This window comes from Delphinus delphis, chromosome 10 (assembly GCF_949987515.2).
Source record: "Delphinus delphis chromosome 10, mDelDel1.2, whole genome shotgun sequence".
In the NCBI taxonomy this organism is placed as follows: domain Eukaryota; kingdom Metazoa; phylum Chordata; class Mammalia; order Artiodactyla; family Delphinidae; genus Delphinus; species Delphinus delphis.
Window position 1 is genome coordinate 23,448,921 of NC_082692.2, and position 19,554 is coordinate 23,468,474.

A 19,554-nucleotide genomic window follows, 5' to 3' on the forward strand; every position below is an offset into this window, starting at 1 on the left:
TGGGTCAGGTCAGGGCTGCTTGCTCGGGCCTCATGGACCATGGCCTGAAGGACTCCCACGCTCTAAGAAAACCCTTCAGAATTTTGCAAACTACTTCAATCATAGTACAGTCACGCCTACACCCTCCTGCCAAAGATTAAGTGTGGAGATGAGATTTGCCCTTGACTAGACCCTGCCCCCCAGTAATCCCCTCACAACCCTCCCCCTCCCCTGGAGGGTAACCACACCAGCCACACCTGTCCAGCCTGCTTCTCATCCTCTTTCTGCCCCTTGGACCCACATTCCCTCTGGCTGTGTGTGCTTTTCCGCCAACAGTCACCCAGTTTATTATAAACCCAACATTTATTGAGAACAAAGGAAACCGATTAGCACAGACACCCAACTTCAATTCATTAGACTTCAGCTGAGGGTGGGGAACAGGGGTGTGGCCAGCCCTGAAGTCACCCTCCCAGGGAGGAACCAGCTCTGGGAGAGAGGGGCTGTCAGACCTCCAGGGCCTGGCTGGGATCTAACTGAGGAATGTGCAAAGGGGTAGGGGGAGAGGAGACGGTAGCACCCCCAGGTGTGGGCAGCAAGTGGCGGAGCTGGCTGTCCAGGGCTTGGGGTGGCGGTCGTGGTCCTCTCTCAGGGGTTGACGGGGGGCAGGGAGCCGAGCTCAGGCAGCAGCTCGGGGTGGGGATCCAGGCGGGCCAGGCGGCTCTGCTCCAGGGCAATGGCCTCAGCTGAGTGCTTGCACTTCTCAGAGCCACACTGGCAGGTGAAATATTTGCTTTTGATGTCCCAGAAGCGGTCACCATAGTCAAACCTGTCAGAGAAGCACAAGAGGTCTGTGGGACCCAGACCCACTCCAAAGCATCCACCCCCATCTTCGGAGGGGCTCTAAGCCCTCCTCTGTTCTAATGCACCTGCGGCACCAGCACTGCCTGGTAGCTTGTTAGAAGTGAAGATTCTTCAGGCCCCATCCCAAACCTACTGACTCAGAATCTGTGAGGCTCAGGACTGTTTACAGTGACATCGGACAAGCTCTGCTCTAATCCATGCCTGGAAACCAGGCACTCGCCAGCCGCCCGCTTTGGGTCCTGGGCTCGCTGCATCTCCCACACCCTGGCCGAGCCGCAGGGCGCCTCACCCCAGTTCCTCCCCGGCCCGGATGTCTCGGGAGCTGAAGAAGGCAATGCGTGGAAATCGCAGGTCTTGGTGCAGCATGAAGACCCGCACGGGGATGATGTTGGGGTCACACAAGTGGTTGATGAAGCGGCTGATGTTGCCGTAGTAACGGGCGTCGATGCAGTACACCTCTCCATCCTGATGGGAGGGCGTCATTCGTCACATCTACCACCACCCCGCTGGCTGGGCCAACCTCCCCACCCCGCTGACCACCCAGCCCCTCCTCCTCGGGTTTCCATCTGCTGAGAGGAGGGCGGCAGAGGGGTCTCCTGCCCACCTTGTTGTCTAAGTCGAAGAGGTAAGAATCATCCTCTCTCACGTCAGCCTCAGCATCGGAGATCAGCTCGCCGACATACCTGTTGGGCAGGGAGTGGTGGTTCTGGAGGTGAGCAGGCATTACCGGGAGCAGGCTCCAGGCCCTGTCTCTCCTCACAGCCCCAGGATTCCTCTTCCACTGTTTGTCAGCTGTCTGTGAATCTCACAGATCAGCACAGCTGGGACTGGGGTGGGCGACCCAAGGCACAGTGGGCCCCCAAGGATAGCGGACATCATCTGGGAGGGGGTGGGTGGCCCCCACCCAGAAGGGGGGTACAGGAGGAGGAACCTGGGGACACAGGCACGTGAGGGTACACACAGGACACACTCCCGCCACTGGGGTCCCACCAGACAACTAGATCAACAGGCAGGACCGACAGAGTGGGGCCAGGGATGAGCTGGAGAAGCAGTGGTGGGGAAGTTAGAGGGAGGGGCTCGAGCCGCACCAGAGGATGACTCGGGTGAGCGCGGCGGCGCCCAGCCTCTGGGGTGAAGGGATCAGTATCTGTGGGCAGTCGGCCTGGGTGGGGAAATCTGTTCAGGCGTAGACACGGGGGTTTGTGGACTAGGGATCACCCAGCAGGTGGGGGCAACGCTGGGCTGAGGACAGGAGAGGGGTGAGGACAGCAGGGAGGGGACGGAGCCGCAGGAGCTACGAAGAACTGGGGGTGAGCACACCCACGTTTGGAAAGTAGAGGGAGAGGAGCTGGTGAAGAGGAAGAATGGATGGGTCGCAGGTGAGGACGGTGTCATGGGAGCCAGAGCTGAGGGGGGTGGCAGGTGCCAGGAGAATGAGGACTGAGACACACGGGTCAGGGAGTGGGACTGCTGCGAGGCGGCATCAGCAGAGGGGTGAGGGTAAAGGCAGATGTGGACAGGGATGAGCAGTGAATGGATGATGGGGAAACTGAGGCCCAGGAGGCAGGGGTCGCTTGCCTCAGTCAAATTGAGAGATGACATGATGGAGGAAAAATGAATGGTCTCTTAAATAGGCAATTGGGGCTGGAGGACTCTTTCTTTTTTTTTCTTCTTCTTTTTTTTAAGGCCAAAGGAGACCTAGATTACGTTTGAAGGCTATGGAGTAAAAGCTAGGGGAAGGAAGAGGTAACGGATAATGGGAAGAGAAAGAATTGATGGATGGAGAGGCCTGAGGCCCCTGATGAGGTGGACAGAAAGGCAGCTGTTATCACCTCCATTTTGCAGACAAGAAAAATGAGGCTCAGAGAGGTTGTGAACTTGGCCAAGGACACCCAGCTCTGTCTGTCTGTGAAACCGGGGCTTCCCGCAATTGGGAAGGGCAGGGGAGAGGGAGTGTGAGGGTCGGAAATACACCGAAGGGGAGGGAGAGACGCAGGCACTGCGGTCTGGCCAGAGCGGAGGCTTGGGGATGGGGGTCAGAGGAGGCTGGCTGGAGTGGGGGCAGCAGGAAGAGCTGGGACCCATCAGGGAGGAGGGCAGAGAGGGAGGCCTGGGAGTCAGCCGTGGCCCTGCATCCAGCCCCACGCCCCCAGGAGCCAAAGTACCCCCTCCCCACCACTCACTCGCAAATGAAAGTCCCCTGGGGAATGGTCTGCAGGGCTCGGACCCCCCAGCCCATCTTGGCTGTGCGGTAGAGCTGCAGTCGCACCCTGGGGGTGGGAGAGAGGGTGATATTCAGTGGCGTGACCTGGAAGCGCCCCGAGGGAGAGAAAGGAGAAAGGGGAGCGAGGGGAGCTGAGGGGCTGGGCCTCACTTGATGCCACTCTGCACTACCCGGTTCTTGCAGTTTCTCCAGCAGGAGCACGCCTGGTTACACTCAAAAATCAGCGGGGGCTCGATCTTGTTAAATTCCTGGAGCAGCCGCCCGTCCTGGGGTTGAGGGAGGGGAGGACAGTGGTTTCTGTGTGGTGCCCACCTCAGCTGCCCAGGACTCCCAAGACTTCACAGAAAAATCCACTGCTGACCCCAACCCAGACACAGGGAGGACAGGCTGGGGGAGGCCACATATGCTCTTAGTTTATCCAACAGGAAACACGCAACCCTCGCCCTGTGTTTGCATATATCTGGGCCAGGCCCCTCTCTGTCCTGGCAACAGCCTAGGAATCCCAGGTCTCGCCCTGCCCTCTTTGCTGCTTCCCCCACAGGGTAGAAGGTGAGGGACAAGGTCCCAGAGAGTTGGTGTCAGAGGCCAGCTCCCCCAAAGGAGTGGATGAGTGTGTGTGCGGCCAGGGCGAGGGCACGTACCTTGTCATACCAGCAGCGAATGCTGAGCTGGCCACACAGGCAGTTGGAGCTGGAGCAGTCATCCACGCATGTGCAGTGCTGGGGCGGGAGGTAGGGTCAGCTCACCCCCCAGAATTGGCCTCGGCCCCTCAGCTTCCAGTGCTCCCTGCCCCACAACTGCTGTCCTTTCTCTAGGGTCCACCTTGTAGGACAGTGATGGTGATGGTCCCGGGATGAGGGGGAATCAAGATGTTGCTGATGGGGGTGTCTCTAGGGCCACCATGAGCCCATGTGATACCTTCACGTGTCCTAGAAAAAGGACGCCCTCCCTAGGTGGATGCAAGCCCACACCGGAGCTCCCTTTCAGCCCCACCACCTTGGCCAGGTGCCCTCGTTGGCCCACAGTGTGCCCAGCTGTACTTGGTGGCTCTGGGTGTCCCTTTGGGAGGAGGGCCCAGGGAGGGCCCTGCACTCACCTGTAGGTGGGTGATGTTGCGGTCGATGTTCATGGTGGACGTCTCGCAGTTCTCCGAGATGTACTTGTAATCCTCGGGGCAGGGCTCCCCGTCCACACCGTTGACACAGGGAATGGGCACGTTCTCATAGCCCCGAGCCACGTCCCTGGCAGGAGGGGAGATGGAGGTGGGTGAGGACTCCCCTAGGTGGGGAGAGGGCTGGGTGAGGGAAGAGGGTGGTTCTGGGGGTTCACTGGGGCGTGGGGAGTAAGGTTCCCAGATCAAAGGCAGGACACTCAGTGAAATCTGAATTTCAGGGTATCAAGGAACAATTTTTCAGTACAGGTATGTCCCAAATACTGCATGGGACCCTCCTAACGTTAAAAAAGTATGCGCTGTTCACCCGAAATTCTAATTCAGCTGGATGGTCCCTGTTTTTATTTGGTGCATCTAGTTGACGTGTGCGTGTGGCAGGCGGATGGGGGGCAGAGGTGGTTTGGGGGGCTCAGAGGATTCTAGGGGCCAGGGGAGGGGGCGGAGGTCGCTCCGGGTAAAGAGAGAGCCCAGGCTCACCGGCAGATGATCTTCTCAGTGCGGATGGCCCGATTTCCCACCCCGAGCCGCAGCTTGCGGTTGAGCTGGAGTGCAAACCACACGTCAGAGCGCTCGGGGGTCAGGTCCCACGCCGTGTCCCCCTCCTTGTTCCGCAGCTCAGGGTTTGCCCCGCGTGACAGGAACAACCTGGGAGGGGACGGGAAGCCTGTGGGGTCCGGGGCTGTGAGAGGGGGCAGAGGAGTGTCCAGGTGGGGGAGGGGTGGAGACTCACAGCACGCAGTCGTGGTAGCTCTCCCGGGCTGCGATGTGTAGGGGCGTGTCCCCATGGTAGTTGACAGCGTGGAGGTCGCAGCGGGCATTTAGGAGAACCTCTGCGATGGCGGCGCTGCCGGTGAACGAGGCCCAGTGCAGGCAGATGTTCTCCTCCTGTGGAGGTGGCAGGGGGAGAGGTGTGAACCCAGCCGGCACCTTGCTCAGGGGCGGGGGGGCTGAACCCACCTCCCGTATCCCGACCAAACTCTCACATTGTCTGTGAGGGTGACGTCGGCACCCCGTGTCAGCAGCATGCGGATCACCTCGATGTGCTTGTGCTCTGCGGCCCAGATGATGGGCGTCCACCCCCCACTGTCCTGTGGGTGGGGGGGAAGGAGGAGCGTGGAGAGGCAGCTCCAGCCCTGCTCACCCAAACAGATGGGGTCAAGAGCACAGGCTCCGGAGCTAGACTCACACTCAGAGTCCCACCACTCACAGGCTGTGGAACCCTGGGCAAATCATTTAACGGCTCTGGGTCTCAGTTTCCTCGTTTACAAGATGGGACTAGTAAACGTCTATTGCTCAAGGCCGCGAAGTGATTTTTCTCTTTTTAAAAAGTATGTATTTCCTTGGGACTTCCCTGGTGGCGCGGTGGTTAAGAATCTGCGGGCCAACGCAGGGGACACAGGTTCGAGCCCTGGTCCAGGAAGATCCCACATGCCACGGAGCAACTAAGCCCGTGCGCCACAACTACTGAGCCTGCGCTCTAGAGCCCGCAAGCCACAACTACTGAGGCCACGAGCCACAACTACTGCAGCCCGCGCGCCTAGAGCCTGTGCTCCGCAAAAAAGAGAAGCCACCGTAATGAGAAGCCTGCTCGCCGCAACAAAGAGTAGCCCCCGCTCACCGCAGCTAGGGAAAGCCCGCGTGCAGCAAAGAAGACCCAACACAGCCAATAAATAAATACATAAATAAATAAATTAAAAAAAAATAAAAAATTAAAAGAAAAAATACATTATTTCCTCGATCTGCCCACTCAAAAGTCCTAGAAGCAGGGACCCAACGACAATGACCACCCCTAGGTACACAAACTGTAGTCTCTAAAAAATATTTCCCATTTAAAGGAACCAGAGTTTCTTAGAGAAATGGTAGATCCTGAGTTGGGGGCAGGATAGGTGCTGAAAAGGATGCTCTCAAAGGCCACTGGGTCATTTCAAAAGTCACAGGAGCCTATGGCAAGGGGCTTCTTCTGGACAAGGGACAGAATAATTCAAAGATCAAGAAGGCACCCCAATGTTCACTGCAGCGCTATTTACAACAGCCAGGACAAGGAAGCAACCTAAGTGTCCATCAACAGAGAAATAGATAAAGAAGATATGGCACAAAGATACAATGGAATATTACTCAGCCATAAAAAGGAACAAAATTGGGTCATTTGTAGAGACATGGATGGACCTAGAGAGTGTCCTACAGAGTGGAGGAAATCAGAAAGAGAAAAACAAATATCGTATATTAACTCATATATGTGGAATCTAGAAAAATGGTATAGATGATCTTATTTGCAAAGCAGAAAGAGACACAGACGTAGAGAACAAATGTGTGGATACCAAGGGGAGGGTGGGAGGAACTGGGAGATTGGGATTGACACATACACGCTATTGATACTATGTATAAAATAGACAACTAATGAGGACATACTGCATAGCACAGGGAACCTAACACACTGTGGTGACCTAAATGGGAAGGAAATCCAAAAAAGACAGGATGCATGTGTATGTATAGCTGATTCATTTTGCTGTACGGAAGAAACTAACACAACATTGTAAAGCAACTATGCTCCAATAAAAATTAATTAAATAAAAAAACCCAAAGATCAAGAATGACACAGACTAAAACACCTCCAACACACGAAAAACTGACTTAGTAAGGAATCTCACTGGACAGTTCCAGAGATGAAGGCCGCAACTCATTTTGAAAAGTGATAAAGAGAAAAAAGAAAACAGAAGAGAATGAAGAGAAATACAAATGAAGGGGGAAAAAGAGACGGGGACAGACTGGAACAGTGTGAAATGCAGGGAAAGGGTCGAAGGTCAGACGAGGGAGAAAGGGGACCTAAAGCCTGAGGCTGAGGCAAGGACCCCAGGGGGCTGGGCCAGAAGCCCGGCCGCTGACCTGGGCGTTGACGTCCACCTGTCCCGTGCCGAGCAGTAGGCTGACCATCTCCAGATTCCCAATTTTGGCTGCGTGGTGGAGGCAGGTGGAGCCGTCTTCCTCCTGAGGGCGATGCAGGCAGATGAGCCGGCTGGCTGGCACCTCAAGCCCAGGCCTTGAGCCCCGGCCCCGGCCTGCCCGGCCGCGCACCTTGCTGTAGACGCAGCCCCCGCGCTGCACCATGTAGCGAGCCACCTCCAGGTGGTTGTTCACCACGGCCTCCATCAGCGGCGTCCGCTGCTGCTTGTCCACAGCATTGATGTTCGCCCCAGCCTGCAAGGAGGGGGCACGCAGGCTGGCACCAGGGAGGGGCTGGGCAGGGGAGGGGGTCCTAGGGCTGGGCCCGCGCTGACCTGCAGCAGTACGTGGCAGATCTCCACAGAGCCCTTCTGGGCAGCCGCGTGCAGGGGTGTGCGCTTGCTCTGCTGGTCGCTCTGGAAGTTGGGGTCCAGGTTGTCCACTGCGGGGAGGGCCCGCCACACCGGGAGAGGGAGGGACAGGTGGTAAGCAAGCTAGGGGGCGGGTGGCACCTCCTCCAGGAAGGTTTCTCAGGGCCCCAACCTGAGTCAGGGGCCCTCCTGGGCCTTCTTTGTGCTCACCTGCACTGCAGCACGGCACTGATCAGGGTAAGAAGTTAAGAGCACCAGCTCTGCCTGAGTTCAAACGGCCCTGCCCCTGCCCCTTAGTACTGCTGTGCACTGGGCAAGGTAGTTAACCTCTCTGGGCCTCCGCTGGGAAGATTTAAGTGAGTGAACGTGCAAAGCACTCAGAACAGTCCCCAGTCCCCATCATCACAGGTTATTCCCCCACCACACGAAGTCCTTCAGGGCAAGGACGATGTCCCTCATTGCTGCCGTCCTGGCCCCGAGTCCAGTGACTGGTACATAATCGGTGCTCAGGCAGGGTTTGCTGAACGAAGGAGTGATACTCACACAGCATCAGGATCACCTTCTGCAGCTCCCCCTGCTTCACGGACAGGTACAGCTGCCGGGGGTGGAAACGGAGTTTCTTCCGCCTGCCGTGGTGAGGGAGGGAGAGGGGGTTGACTCCCCAGATTCAAGCATCGGTCCCCACACCTGCAGCTCCACACTTCCAGCCCCGGTCCTAGCTGCTGTGCCCGAGGGAAACCCCTACTCACCTCTCTGACTCCTGGATGACCAGGGCCTTTTCCAGGGCCTCCCGGCCTGGGCCAGGTGGCAGCCCCACAGCTGAGAGGCAGCCCCCATTGGGCAGGGTTAGGGAGGGCCCCGAGCTGTCGATGGTGTCAGTCAGGGGGTCACAGGGTGGACGCCGGGGCTCCCCCTGTCCTCGCATCCGGGCGCTGTGGGAGAAGGCGTGAACGTTCAGGGGAGACGGGGACTGGGGCAGGGAGCAGACAGAAGGGAAGGGCAAAGCCAGTACCTGGGCTGGGAAGTGTCCGCTCTCCCAGGGGCATCCTGGGCCAGGGGCGGGGGGGCAGGGGCTGCAGTGCCAGCCGGTGGGGTCACCCCATCCCCCCGGGGGATGGTCACCTCCTGGGCCTCAGATGCATCCTCCCCACAGTGGGGACAGAAGACCATCCCGTTCAGCTGGGACACACAGGCCTTGTGGAAGCGGTGGGCCACTCGGAAGTCGGGGTGACACTCCAGGAAGGTGCCCTGGGGGCAGGAAAACAATGTGGCCAGGCTCTGGGAGCCCCTACCCCCATGGGGCATGCTGCCTGTCTGCCCCACTGGTCACTCACCGCCGTGCAGAAGTAGCCACAGCCTGGGCAGCAGTGGTGTTTGACCATGCGGGCACGGTGGGTCTCACAGAGCACCATCAGTGCCACGCGGCTGGACGGTCTCATGGTCTCCCGCTTCAGGATTGCAGCGTTGCAGCCCGACAGCTGTGTGCAGTGAGGATGGGTGACAGAAGGTGAGGCTGGGCTCTGGGGCTGGATGCCCTGTCACCTACCAGCCCAGAGGCCCACCTCTCCATCCACGCTCTCCGTGGCCATGCACTTGTGCCCCGCTCTCTCGCTGATGCGGTCTATCTTGGGTGCCTCCATGCGGCAGCTGCAGAGGGGCAACTCCTCAAACCCACGCTCTGTCTCCAGCGAAGATGTGTCATTGGACACCCCTTGGATGGAGGATAGAGGGAGCTGAGGGAGGCCCAGCCTCTCACCCACCAGGACCCCTCCTGGGGCCTCTCACCCCCGCCCTGACTTTCCCTCCGTGCTCCAGAACCCCCAAAGTCTGGCCACGGACACCCCAGCTCCAGCGGGGTTCCCCTCCTCCCCATTCCCTCCGGCCCCGAGGGCGCCCCCTAGTGGCTCCCTATCCCGGCAATTGGCAATTACCAGCGTGGTTGGGAGAGAGGGTCCCCTCGCTGGGCAGCTCCAGGGACCCCAGAGGGACCTCCATGTACTCACTGGGGCCTGAGGAGCCCACACCATTCACTCCTGACACAGAGACAGAGAGAGTGAGAGTGCGAGCTCACAGGTGCCTGGATGCGGGGGTACATGCGGGCGTGCATGCTAGCGTGTGTGTGCGTGCATGCTCTCTGGGGACCGGGAGGGGGCTGCAGGAGGGGACCCCGAAACAGAGGAGCCTTCTCACCTCGTGGCTCCTTGGCCCTCGGAGGCTCCCGCTTCCGCCGTTTCCGTGATGGCTTCACCCACGGGCTGTCCTTCCGCCATTTCTTTTTGGCTTTGCGCCGGCCGCTGGAACCACTCTGGGGGGGAGGAAGAGCGTTAAAGAGCCCGGCCCCCAGCCCATAAACGCCTCCTTTGAGGACTCAGACCGCTGTCCCCAAAGTCCCCACTCCTCCGGGGATGCCAGCCTCCAGTTCTACCCTGTCAGACTGATTGCCTGACTCTTCATCTTCCTCCTCCTCTTCCTCTTCCTCCTCCTCCTCTTCCTCCTCCTCCTCTTCCTCCTCCTCCTCTTCCTCTTCCTCACTCAGTTGTTCAGCCAGAGCTTCGACCTCAGACTGGAAGAGAGGCAAAGTGAGACTGAAGAAACAGTGACCCCCAGGCCACAGCTGTCTGCTGGGGGGAACATGGGAGACAGGCAGAGCAGGACACATCCGACCCCCGGGACTCAGAGAATGAGGCTGGATCAAGAAAACAACAATTCTCCACGGATGGCTCCGTGGTGATGATGAGCGTGAACAGGAAAGGAAGGAAAGGGCTGGATACGGAGAGGAGGTGTAGCATATTATACTGTAATAAAAAGTAAGGTGCTGGGGCTTCCCTGGTGGCGCAGTGGTTGAGAGTCCGCCTGCCGATGCAGGGGACACGGGTTCGTGCCCCGGTCCGGGAGGATCCCACATGCCGCGGAGCGGCTGGGCCCGTGAGCCATGGCCACTGAGCCTGTGTGTTCGGAGCCTGTGCTCCGCAATGGGAGAGGCCACAACAGTGAGAGGCCCATGTACCGCAAAAAAAAAAAAAAAAAAAAAAGGCGCTATGGTGACATGCAACAACATGATGAATCTTTGCAACATAATAGTAAACAGGAAAAGAAAGGAATATGTTCTAGATAACACACGTATAGTAGAAGACTCTTGATGAAGCTCATAAAGAGGCAAGACTGAATACACTAAATGAAAAACGAATTAGAGGGGCTTCCCTGGTGGTGCAGCGGTTAAGAATCTGCCTGCCAATGCAGGGGACATGGGTTCGAGCCCTGGTCCGGGAAGAAATCACATGCTGAGGAGCAACTAAGCCCGTGCGCCACAACTACTGAGCCTGTGCTCTAGAGCCCGCGAGCCACAACTACTGAGCCCACGTACCACAACTACTAAAGCCCGTGCACCTAGAGCCCATGCTCTGCAAGAAGAGAAGCCTCTGCGATGAGAAGTCCACGCACTGCAACAAAGAGTAGCCCCCGCTCGCCACAACTAGAGAAAGCCCACGCAACGAAGACCCAACACAGCCAAAGATTAAAAAAAACAAAAAAAACTAGAAACACTATAATGAAGTCAGGCTGATATCCCCTGAATCCACTGATCTTAACTTCACTAATAAAAGACCAAATGTTCCACGCCTGATGGGATGCAACATTGGGCAGAGAGTTATGTGTTAATCCCCACCCAAACAGCCAACTCCTAAATGTGAAGAATTCTGTAGGATAACCGACTTGGTTTCTTCAATAAATAAATGGCAAGTTTTTTTTTTTTTTTTTTTTAAATAGGGAACCTATACATCAAGAGAGACCTAAGAAAAATAATCAAATCAATGTGTGGACCCCACTGAAACCTGACAGACGAAAACTCATTTATGAAACAACCGAGAAAATGTGAAGACTGACTGGTAGCAAGGTGATGGTGTTAAAGCACCATTTGTAGGGACTTCCCTGGTGGTCCAGTGGAAGGGCTCCCCGCTTCCACTGCAGGGGGCATGGGTTTGATCCCTGGCTGGGGAACGATGATCCCCACATACCGCACGGTGGAAAAAAAAAATTATTTGTAAATTTTTTAGAAACAGAAAGAGGTCTTATGTTTAGAGATACTTGTGGAAATGATATGGTATCTGCGATTTGCTCTGAAACAATCCAGTAAGTGTGGGTGTTGGGGAGGAAGAGATGAGTCAAGGTCAGCTGTGTATTGATAATCCTTAGAGCTGGGTGATGGCTACCCGGGGGCTCACTATTCTATTCTTTTGTGTATATTTGAAAGTTTCCACGATAAAACGAATGAAAAGCAAAACAGGCAAGACTAAGCATTCTGCTGTATAGACAGACATATATGTGAAATAAAACCAAACAAGGAACAAAGGAATAAGCAAGCAAACAAACAACAAATAAACCATAAAATGGGATGTTAAACCCGAAGTCCAGGATGGTGATTTTCACTGTGGAGAGGTGCAAGGGGATGGTATGGGGTAGAGCACACGCTGGAAATAAGTTACAGACAGTATGGGGCAGTGAGTTAGTGGGTGTTCAGAAAAGGAAAGAGAGAAGAAAGTGGGGCAGGAAGATTGGAGAGCGAGCCCTGGACGTGGGGGAGCACTGGCCGGGAGGGCGGCTGGCTCCCTCTCACCTTGCTGTCAGAGTCCACCCGCTCATCCACAGAGTAGGAATCGTAGTAGAGGCTGAAGTCATCCCCCACCACCGTTTCCCACTCCTCCAGGGACCCGGGGTCCCCCTTCTCCAGGGTCACTTCTCTCGAACCCCGTGCAGAACCCAACTCCTCTGACTAGAAAAAGATTTAAAGAAAAAAATTGAAGCTGCTGGCACTCCCTCACCAACACCCCATTTCCCTTGAGGGCGAGATGGAGCCCCAGCTCCTAGGATCCCTCCTAGCAGCCCCCCAGGCGGAGAGGCCCAGGCCCTGTTCTCTGCCTCTCCTGGCTCACCAGGCCACCTCCTGAGTTCAGCTTCCTCCTTTTGGCCACATCTGGAAAGAGAGAAAGGAGTGAGGCCTGTACTCTAAACCCTTAGCACAGGCCATAGCAAGCCGCAGGTAGGTAGGGGGTGGGACTGACCTGAGGTCACCTTCCCCAGCGAGTGCACGTCATCACTCATGCGGAAATGCTGCACTTCAGGGGGCCGCTTCTCAGGGACTGGGGGCTGGGGGCAGAGAGGGAGCACGCTTAGGGGCAGGGAGCATCTATGGTTCTGCCTGGATTAGCTTAGAGCCAAGCCCCAGGTTGGGGTGGGGTGGTGAGCCACACCCTCAAAAAATGCCATCTGAAGTTCTGCGCCAATAATAAGAATTGTGTCAAGCACATCCCACATCTAACACTGATGCCAAGAGCCCTAAAAACACTGTCATAAAGCTTCTGAGATTCTGGGGCTCTTGTCATTTCCCTCTTCGGATGTTTCTGTGGCCCTCAGCTCCTTCCCTGTAGAGATTCATAGTAAAACCTTTAAAACAGCAGGGGCAGTTTCAAAGAAGGGAGAAGTTCCCTTGGGGCCTGCTTTGAGGTAGAAAGGAAAAGTGGTTTGAAGTTTCTCTAGTCATTATTATAAGAGTAATTAAGACATTAACTACATAATTAACTCTTTAGCATTAGTGTTTTCTACTTCCCTCTGCCTAAGAATGTAAACCCCAGGAAGATAGAAACCTGTCTGTTCCAGATTAAGCCCCAGTAGAGAAACTGACACACAGTAGCCCTTGGCAAATATGTGAAGCAGTGACTGGAGAAGAAAACACCTGAAGGTAAATTGTAAAAAAGCGGCCCACAAGAGTTTTACGGTTAATTACCCTGTCTCTCCCACCCCCGCAAACCTCCCCCTAAGCCTCACCTGTCCATTTCCTGGTTTGGACATGGTTTTCCTCGCTCGATGGACCTTGGGCTGCCCCTCCGGGCTGGCTGTGGCCGGAGGGGGTTCAGGCCCTGCTGCTGTTGCCCCCTGGGCCCCCGGCATACTCAGCAGCCTCATAGCCAAACTCTGGACTGATGGGGGTGATTTTCCGGCCCCTGTCATTGACATCTTGGCTCGGCTGGGACAAGCACCCCCCTTACTGGGGGAAGACGGGAATGACTTCGTGGCATGGCCTGAAAAACACAGGCAAGCAGGCAGGAGACAAGATAAGAGGGAAGACAAAGTCAGAGAATGCCCCACCTCACCCCCAGGCTCCCTGGCCTCTCACCCATCAGGATGCGGCCCCCATGGAGGTCCCCATCTCCCTCGAGATTCTCGGGTTCATCCCCAATGAGTGGTGTGGCCCCTACAGGTGTGTCAGCCCCCTCATCGCCGACGGTGACCGTGACAGAGGCTGGGGATGAGGGACCAGCAGTCTCCAGGGAGTCGGGGTTGGCCTTGGGCAGGATCTCCTCACTACGAGGGGTGTCCCCCAAAGAGCCATGAACTGTAATGGAAGAGAAAAAGTTCAGGGCTAAGGGCTCAAGAGATCCTGTGCTGGCGGAGGTGAAGGTCCAATTGGGCCTGTTTCTGCTGCACTCACCTCTCTCGGTGGCTCCTCTGGGCTCCTTCTCCAGCACCAGCGCCCCCATCTCAGCGGGGGCCTCCCCCTGGGAGGGGACACAAGGGATAGGAGAGCTGGTCAGTCCCGTAGGAAGTTGAGGGGCCCAGGACGCCTGGGCCCTGGGAAGAGACAGGAGGCTCCGGGGCCTACCTCTTCCTCTATGGGGCCCCCCCCTTCCGCGGCCACGGCTGCCCGGAGGGGCCGCACGACCCCTCCCCCGGGCCCGCATCAGCCCCCTCCCTCTCGGTAGACCCCGCATCTCAGGGACCGAGAAGAGAGGAGGGGGAGGGGGCGGGGCCTCCGCACCCCGGCCCCGCCCCCTCCTCCCGGCTGCACGCGCCTCTCCCCCTTTGTCCCCCAGGCCGCGGGGACCCCGGGCACCAACCCCTCCAGCACCCGCTGTCCCCCAGCCCGGTGGACGGCCCCTCGTGCCCCTCGCGCGTGTTCCTGGGGCGCCGGCGCCCGCTGCCCACTCGGGGGCAGCCGGCGGCTGCACGCGCGCCTCGGTGCCCACTCCCCCCACCTCCCACCCCCTGGTCCCCTCATCCGCCCCCGGTGCTGGCCCTCCGGATTGCTGCAAGTCTCGCCCGGGCCCCCCGGCCCCGATGCACCCCCGGAGCATTGCACGGGCGCGCGCTTCCCCCGGGCGCGCGCGCGGGCATGCACCCGCCTCTCCCCCTCCCCTTCCGCACCTCGGCGGCCGCCGCCGCTGCAGCTCCCGCCGCCGCCGCCATCGCCGCTTGCGCTGGGGGCCGAGCCGGCGCGCGGCCGCCCCGGGTCACGTGGGCGAGTAGGAGGGCTAGGAGGAGCCTTAAAGGAGCCACTACGCATTTTCTGGCCATTTTCCCCGGAGGGCGGCCTCAGACATGGCAGTTCCTGTACTAAGCTGGGGGCTGCCGGGGAGAATTCCTGCCATTCCTGGCCTCAGCTTAGCTGGGAACCGAAGGCGAGGCACGCCTGGGTCCAGGTGTGGCTCCTCCATCTGCCACCTGGCTTTAGGTAACTAGCGGAGCGACTGAGCCTCCCGGCTCTCGGCACTGGCTGTATTTCCAGTCCTGCCCATGTGTGCTTCTCCCGCTTCTGGTTCCTTTCTAGCTTCTCGGTCACTAGATAGAAGACTCGGCCTCAGTTTTGGCCTTGCTTCTCTAACGAGCAAGAAGGGGGCGATGGGGACGCGCGGAGGACACCTTTACTCTTCGCTGGTTCTAGCATGCAGTTTCAAGTGTCCCCTGGAGCAGCGATCCCTTTTGAAAACCTGGGGCTAAATGTCTCTTCCATTTATGCCAGACATGTCACGCCACCACATGCACTAGAGATCCAGGTAAGCCCCCAGAGGCCCGAGTCATTACTGTCTGGTAACACTCTAATAAGTAAACTTTTTTTGCCAAACACTTCACAAGCACAGCAGGCACTCCGTTGGTCATAGCCCAGCCGACAGTGGAAGTATGAGTGATATTACACCAGGACACACAACTTTGAAAGCAGTATTTAGAGTACCATCTCTTTAGGTATTTACATCTGGTCAAAGTTTGGAAAATGGCTGTATCTCACATGCGATATTTGACACAGGCAAGTGGATAGGGTATAGGGCATCTGAGGCCAATTCAAGGCCTTCTGGGAACTGTAGTTCTCTTCGGTTAAGAACTATTCCAGAGCTTTCTGGGAATTGTAGTCTTCTCCGCATCTTAACCCAGTAGTTTTTATCTTTCTTCAGGACAGGAACCCGTTCCCCAGACCAAAAACCCCCAAACTCAGGCTCCAGCTTACAATTTTGGTGGGCACAATGATCACGCCTACGCCCCATCCCTAGCCCTGATACCAAACTCAACTAGAGTAGGTCATTTGTTAACACCTCCGCCAAACAATCACGGAACACTTGGGCTGTGAGGTATCTGCCAGGAGTTGAGGATGCAGAACTGGGAGGGTCTCTGGCCAGAGGAGCCCACTTGTCACACTCCCCTTCCCCTCTCAAGGCTCCTTCAGGCATGAGACCTGCGTGAGTTGTGTCCTCTGGGTACTTAGAATATTGCATCAGAGGGTGAGGTGGTCTAGGGTGGGATAGTCATTTACACGCAGTTGCCAGATAGAGTATAAAGAAGAAAAAGTTTTTTTTTTTTATTTTGTGGAAAACAAAAGCAGAAAAACTAAAACCCCAAACTCCAGAAAAAATCCTAAAAAATACGTTTTGTTTTCTTAAAAAATACTGTATAAGTCTCTACTCCTCTCCCTCCCCCACCGCAACAGCCCTCCTTGCCGCCTCTCATCTCAGTGCCCTACCCCCCACCCCCACCACTATTCGTAGTTCCTGCTATTGTACCCCCCTTCCCAGTATCTACCCAGGATGCTCACCCCCGTATTCTCTTACCTGCTATCTTCCTTTGTCCTCCCTAGAATTTTGGTGAGCCTTGTACCCATCCCATTTCCCCAGCATGCAAGAACTGTCTCCCCCTTCCTTTTCCGGAATTCAATAATCCTTTCCCCCTACCACTCCCTCTCCCAAGGATCTAGTCCAAGCAGGAGCAGGTAAGCTGCCTCCTGCCAAATTCCCTCCCAATTCCCACCCACCCACCCCCTACCTCACGAAATGCCAGAACCTCTTCCTGGGCAGCCGTAGCCAGGAATAAAATATTTTCCAGTCTTTTTCCCTCCTCATCCCATAGGACGTTTTCCCTCCCTCCACATATCCATGCACCTCCAAGAGAAGAAAATCTTTCTCTGGGACCCCCTATTCCCTTGGCCTTCTCAAAGAACTCTCTCCCTGTCCATCCTTTTCTTCTGAAGAGGCAAGGTCTTCTCTCTAAGGAATCTTCGGCCCCTCCCTCAGGATGTGTGTGTCTGCTCAGGCTCCCCACCGTACCTGCCTGCCCCTGCCCCCCACACCCCCCTATTCTCCTGGACCAAGGAGCCCCCTTCCCCCCCAGCCCAGGGACCCAGCGCCTGCCACGCTAGCGCTAGCGGATGAGGACGTTGATCTCAGCCACGCTGGCCTCCAGCACGTTCTCGGCCGTGGTCTTGCCGTGCTGCTCCTTGAGGTGCCGCCTAATGGCAGGCTTGTGAGCGAAGCGCACATCGCAGTAGGAACAGCGATAGGGCCTCGCTCCCGAGTGGAGGTTGAGGTGGTCGTGCAGCGTGGACTTCTGTGTGAAGCACTTGCCGCAGATGCCACACGAGTGCGACTTGACGCCGCGGTGCACGTTCATGTGGCGGTTGAGGTTGCTGCTGTGGTTGAACTGCTTGCCGCAGCGCGGGCACATGAATATGAAGTGCTGCGCCCGCATGTGGAAGACCAGCTTCTCCACGCCCTGGAACACTTCCGGGCACTTGGTGCACTTGATGTTCTTTAGGGGATTGCCACTGGAAAAGCCTCCGGGCAGGGGTCCCCGACTGCCCCCCGCCCCCAGGCTGCCCCCCGCCCCCCGGGCAGCCATGGCCACCGCTGCTGCCTCCACCAGGCCTGAGGTGGCCCCCACACTGGCCCGGCCTCCTGGGATCAACAGCAGGCCCTCCCCTTCTGCGTCCTCGGACAGGCTGTAGCAGGCTTTCACCACGCCCTGCGGTGGAGCCACAGTGCTGGGGGGCACGCTGCTCTGGGCCAGCTCCCCAAGGTGGCTGCTCACAGAGCCTCCGATGCCCAGGCCTCCTCCCAGGCCTCCGGGAGGTTTGAGCCGGTGTGCCACCTCCAAGGCCGATTCCACCTTGACGATGCAGATGTCAGACACGTCCTCGTCCTCATCCTCATCCTCTTCCTCGGCCTTCAGCTCTAGGTCCTCATCCAGCGGGAACTCCAGCTTCACAGGCCGCAGGAGTGGAGGGGGGAGAGGGGGTGGGGGTGGGGGTTTGGGGGCTGGCTTCGGGGTCCTGGCGGGAGGGAGGAGGGATTTGGTGGCACTGACACTGCTTACAAGGCTGGCATCGCTGACCCCATCCTCTTTGAGGCCTATCTTGGGCTCGATGAACTGGCTGAGGGCATTCCGGCATTTCTCCACCACGTGCTCCATCTGCAGGTAGGAGGCGGCCGTCAGGTAGTTAACAATGTCCCTGACGGCGAATTCCAGGGCGCCCGTATAGCAAGAAAGGAGCAGGTCAGCCACTATGCGTGCACTGTGCATCAGGGAGACCTGCAACTCAGAGCTGGGATTCAGCAGGAACTGGTCCCGCAGGAACGGCGAGCAGGCGGCCAAGATGACCTTGTGGCCGCGGAACTTGAGGCTGTCGGCCACAATGGTCACGTCGCAGAACCGCTCCTCTGCGCGGAGCTGGTTCATGTTCCGCAGCGTAGCGGCCTCGTGGCCGGGCAGCTGGAAGCGCAGGACTTCCACCCCAGAGGCCATTGTGGCGGGGGTGGGCCACCCTGGTTGGGAAGGAAACCGGTCAGAGACAAAGGTCTCCGGCTTTCCTAGGCCAAGGCTCCAGGCCTCGCACCCCCATTCTTGCCTGGCCCTCCCAGCATCAGATCATCCAGTTTTCAAGCCTCTTCCTCAGTTTCCCCAGCCCCCGGGGAGGCGCTGTCCCTCCGAAAGGAGGGAGGCGTGGTTCCCGGGGGCGGGGCAGCGGCGTCCACACCCCCCAGCCCGACAGCCCGCGAAGATGGGGCGAGCCCGCGCGCCCACGGGGGAAGGCCGGCGGAAGCGGGAGCAGAGGCCTGGATTCTAGGGTGGCCCCGGTTGCAGCCTCTTCTCACCCCGCCCCCTTTACCCGCTGCCTCATTCCTCCACCCCCCCTTGCACGTTTGCACGCGACTTTCACGTCTCCTGCCTGCCTGCACGCATCGTGCACGGCCCCCCCCCACAACGTTCAGAACTCCGTGGCACGCCCCCCCCCCCGCCCCACGACCCTGAGTGCACGCGCCTCTCACCTGGCCGGGTTCCGCGCGCTGTTTTTTTCCCCCCCTATTTCCCCCACCCCCCCCGGGGCCGACTGCGCCCCCACACACGGGCAGGGCCTGGGCAGCGCGCAGGCGCGGGGGTGCACGGGGCGCGCGCGCGGGGCCGGCTCCGCGTGGGCGTAAGGGGGGAGGGGCGGGGGCGGCTCGTGGCGTGTGTTCCAGGCCCCGCGCGCGGCGGCGTCGGCGAGAACTCGGGGAGGAGGAAGAGGGGAGGGAATTAAAGGAGCAGGATTCCCCCTTTCCCGACCCCCCTTTCTTCACCAGCCCCCCCCCACACGGTTAAAGGGCCGGACGGCCTGGCCTCTCCTTTGGCCGGTATTATTTGTCCGCCAGAGCGGAAATACGTTCTGCACCCCCCTCTTTCTGGCTCCCCCTCCTCTGTGCCTCGGGGCCCCGCGGCCCGTCTGCGCGTGCGTGCCAAATACCGCGCGGAGGCCCGCTCACTCGGGCCCGCCTCCCGCTCCCGGCTGCCCGCGGCGCAGCCTGCTCCTCTGCCCCCAATGCGCGACGCCGCCCCCGGCGCTCCCCGTCTGCCTGGCTCCCCGCGGGCGGCGCTGCCACCTGCTCGCGGGAGTGGTGCTGCTCTGGCCCAGCTGTGCGGAGCGGGGCCGGAGTTGC

At 58.2% G+C, this 19,554-nt stretch overlaps 2 protein-coding genes across 6 annotated transcripts; both read right to left on the reverse strand.

The window, feature by feature from the left end:
* Window positions 1–323: 323 nt before the first annotated feature.
* On the reverse strand, window positions 324–14,832 carry EHMT2 (euchromatic histone lysine methyltransferase 2). 5 transcript variants are annotated; one of them, XM_060023258.1, is made up of 28 exons: window positions 14,744–14,832; window positions 14,031–14,097; window positions 13,716–13,934; window positions 13,367–13,620; window positions 12,604–12,688; window positions 12,475–12,515; window positions 12,159–12,314; window positions 9,972–10,109; window positions 9,737–9,851; window positions 9,478–9,579; window positions 9,109–9,257; window positions 8,881–9,024; window positions 8,559–8,794; window positions 8,296–8,478; window positions 8,090–8,172; window positions 7,511–7,617; window positions 7,308–7,430; window positions 7,119–7,220; window positions 5,219–5,323; window positions 4,966–5,120; window positions 4,713–4,880; window positions 4,161–4,305; window positions 3,706–3,783; window positions 3,215–3,330; window positions 3,024–3,110; window positions 1,445–1,523; window positions 1,130–1,305; window positions 324–805 (listed from the first exon to the last, which is right to left on the reverse strand). In XM_060023258.1, the coding sequence occupies exons 1-28, from the start codon at window positions 14,783–14,785 to the stop codon at window positions 625–627; spliced, it is 3,636 nt and encodes a 1,211-aa protein (XP_059879241.1). In that variant the 5' UTR covers window positions 14,786–14,832; the 3' UTR covers window positions 324–624. The 5 variants fall into 5 exon arrangements, with proteins under 5 accessions (XP_059879241.1, XP_059879242.1, XP_059879239.1 ...); XM_060023259.1 differs by lacking the exon at window positions 9,478–9,579; XM_060023256.1 differs by lacking the exon at window positions 14,744–14,832 and having other exon boundaries at window positions 14,031–14,325.
* A 2,147-nt stretch (window positions 14,833–16,979) lies between these two features.
* ZBTB12 (zinc finger and BTB domain containing 12) lies at window positions 16,980–18,961 on the reverse strand. Its single transcript, XM_060023253.1, has 2 exons — window positions 18,907–18,961; window positions 16,980–18,402 (listed from the first exon to the last, which is right to left on the reverse strand). The coding sequence occupies exon 2, from the start codon at window positions 18,380–18,382 to the stop codon at window positions 17,003–17,005; it is 1,380 nt and encodes a 459-aa protein (XP_059879236.1). The 5' UTR covers window positions 18,383–18,402; window positions 18,907–18,961; the 3' UTR covers window positions 16,980–17,002.
* Window positions 18,962–19,554: the final 593 nt, after the last annotated feature.

What these genes read in the sequence shown, in the direction of transcription:
- EHMT2 (XM_060023256.1), bottom strand. Translation starts at nt 14,310, where the DNA reads ATGCGGGGTCTACCGAGAGGGAGGGGGCTGATGCGGGCCCGGGGGAGG. An exon ending in TCTGCCACGTACTGCTGCAG is followed by an intron (nt 7,431 to 7,510) that starts GTCAGCGCGGGC and finishes CCCTCCTTGCAG; the next exon opens with GCTGGGGCGAACATCAATGC. An exon ending in AGGTGGACGTCAACGCCCAG is followed by an intron (nt 5,324 to 7,118) that starts GTCAGCGGCCGG and finishes CCCCACCCACAG; the next exon opens with GACAGTGGGGGGTGGACGCC.
- ZBTB12 (XM_060023253.1), bottom strand. Translation starts at nt 18,382, where the DNA reads ATGGCCTCTGGGGTGGAAGTCCTGCGCTTCCAGCTGCCCGGCCACGAG.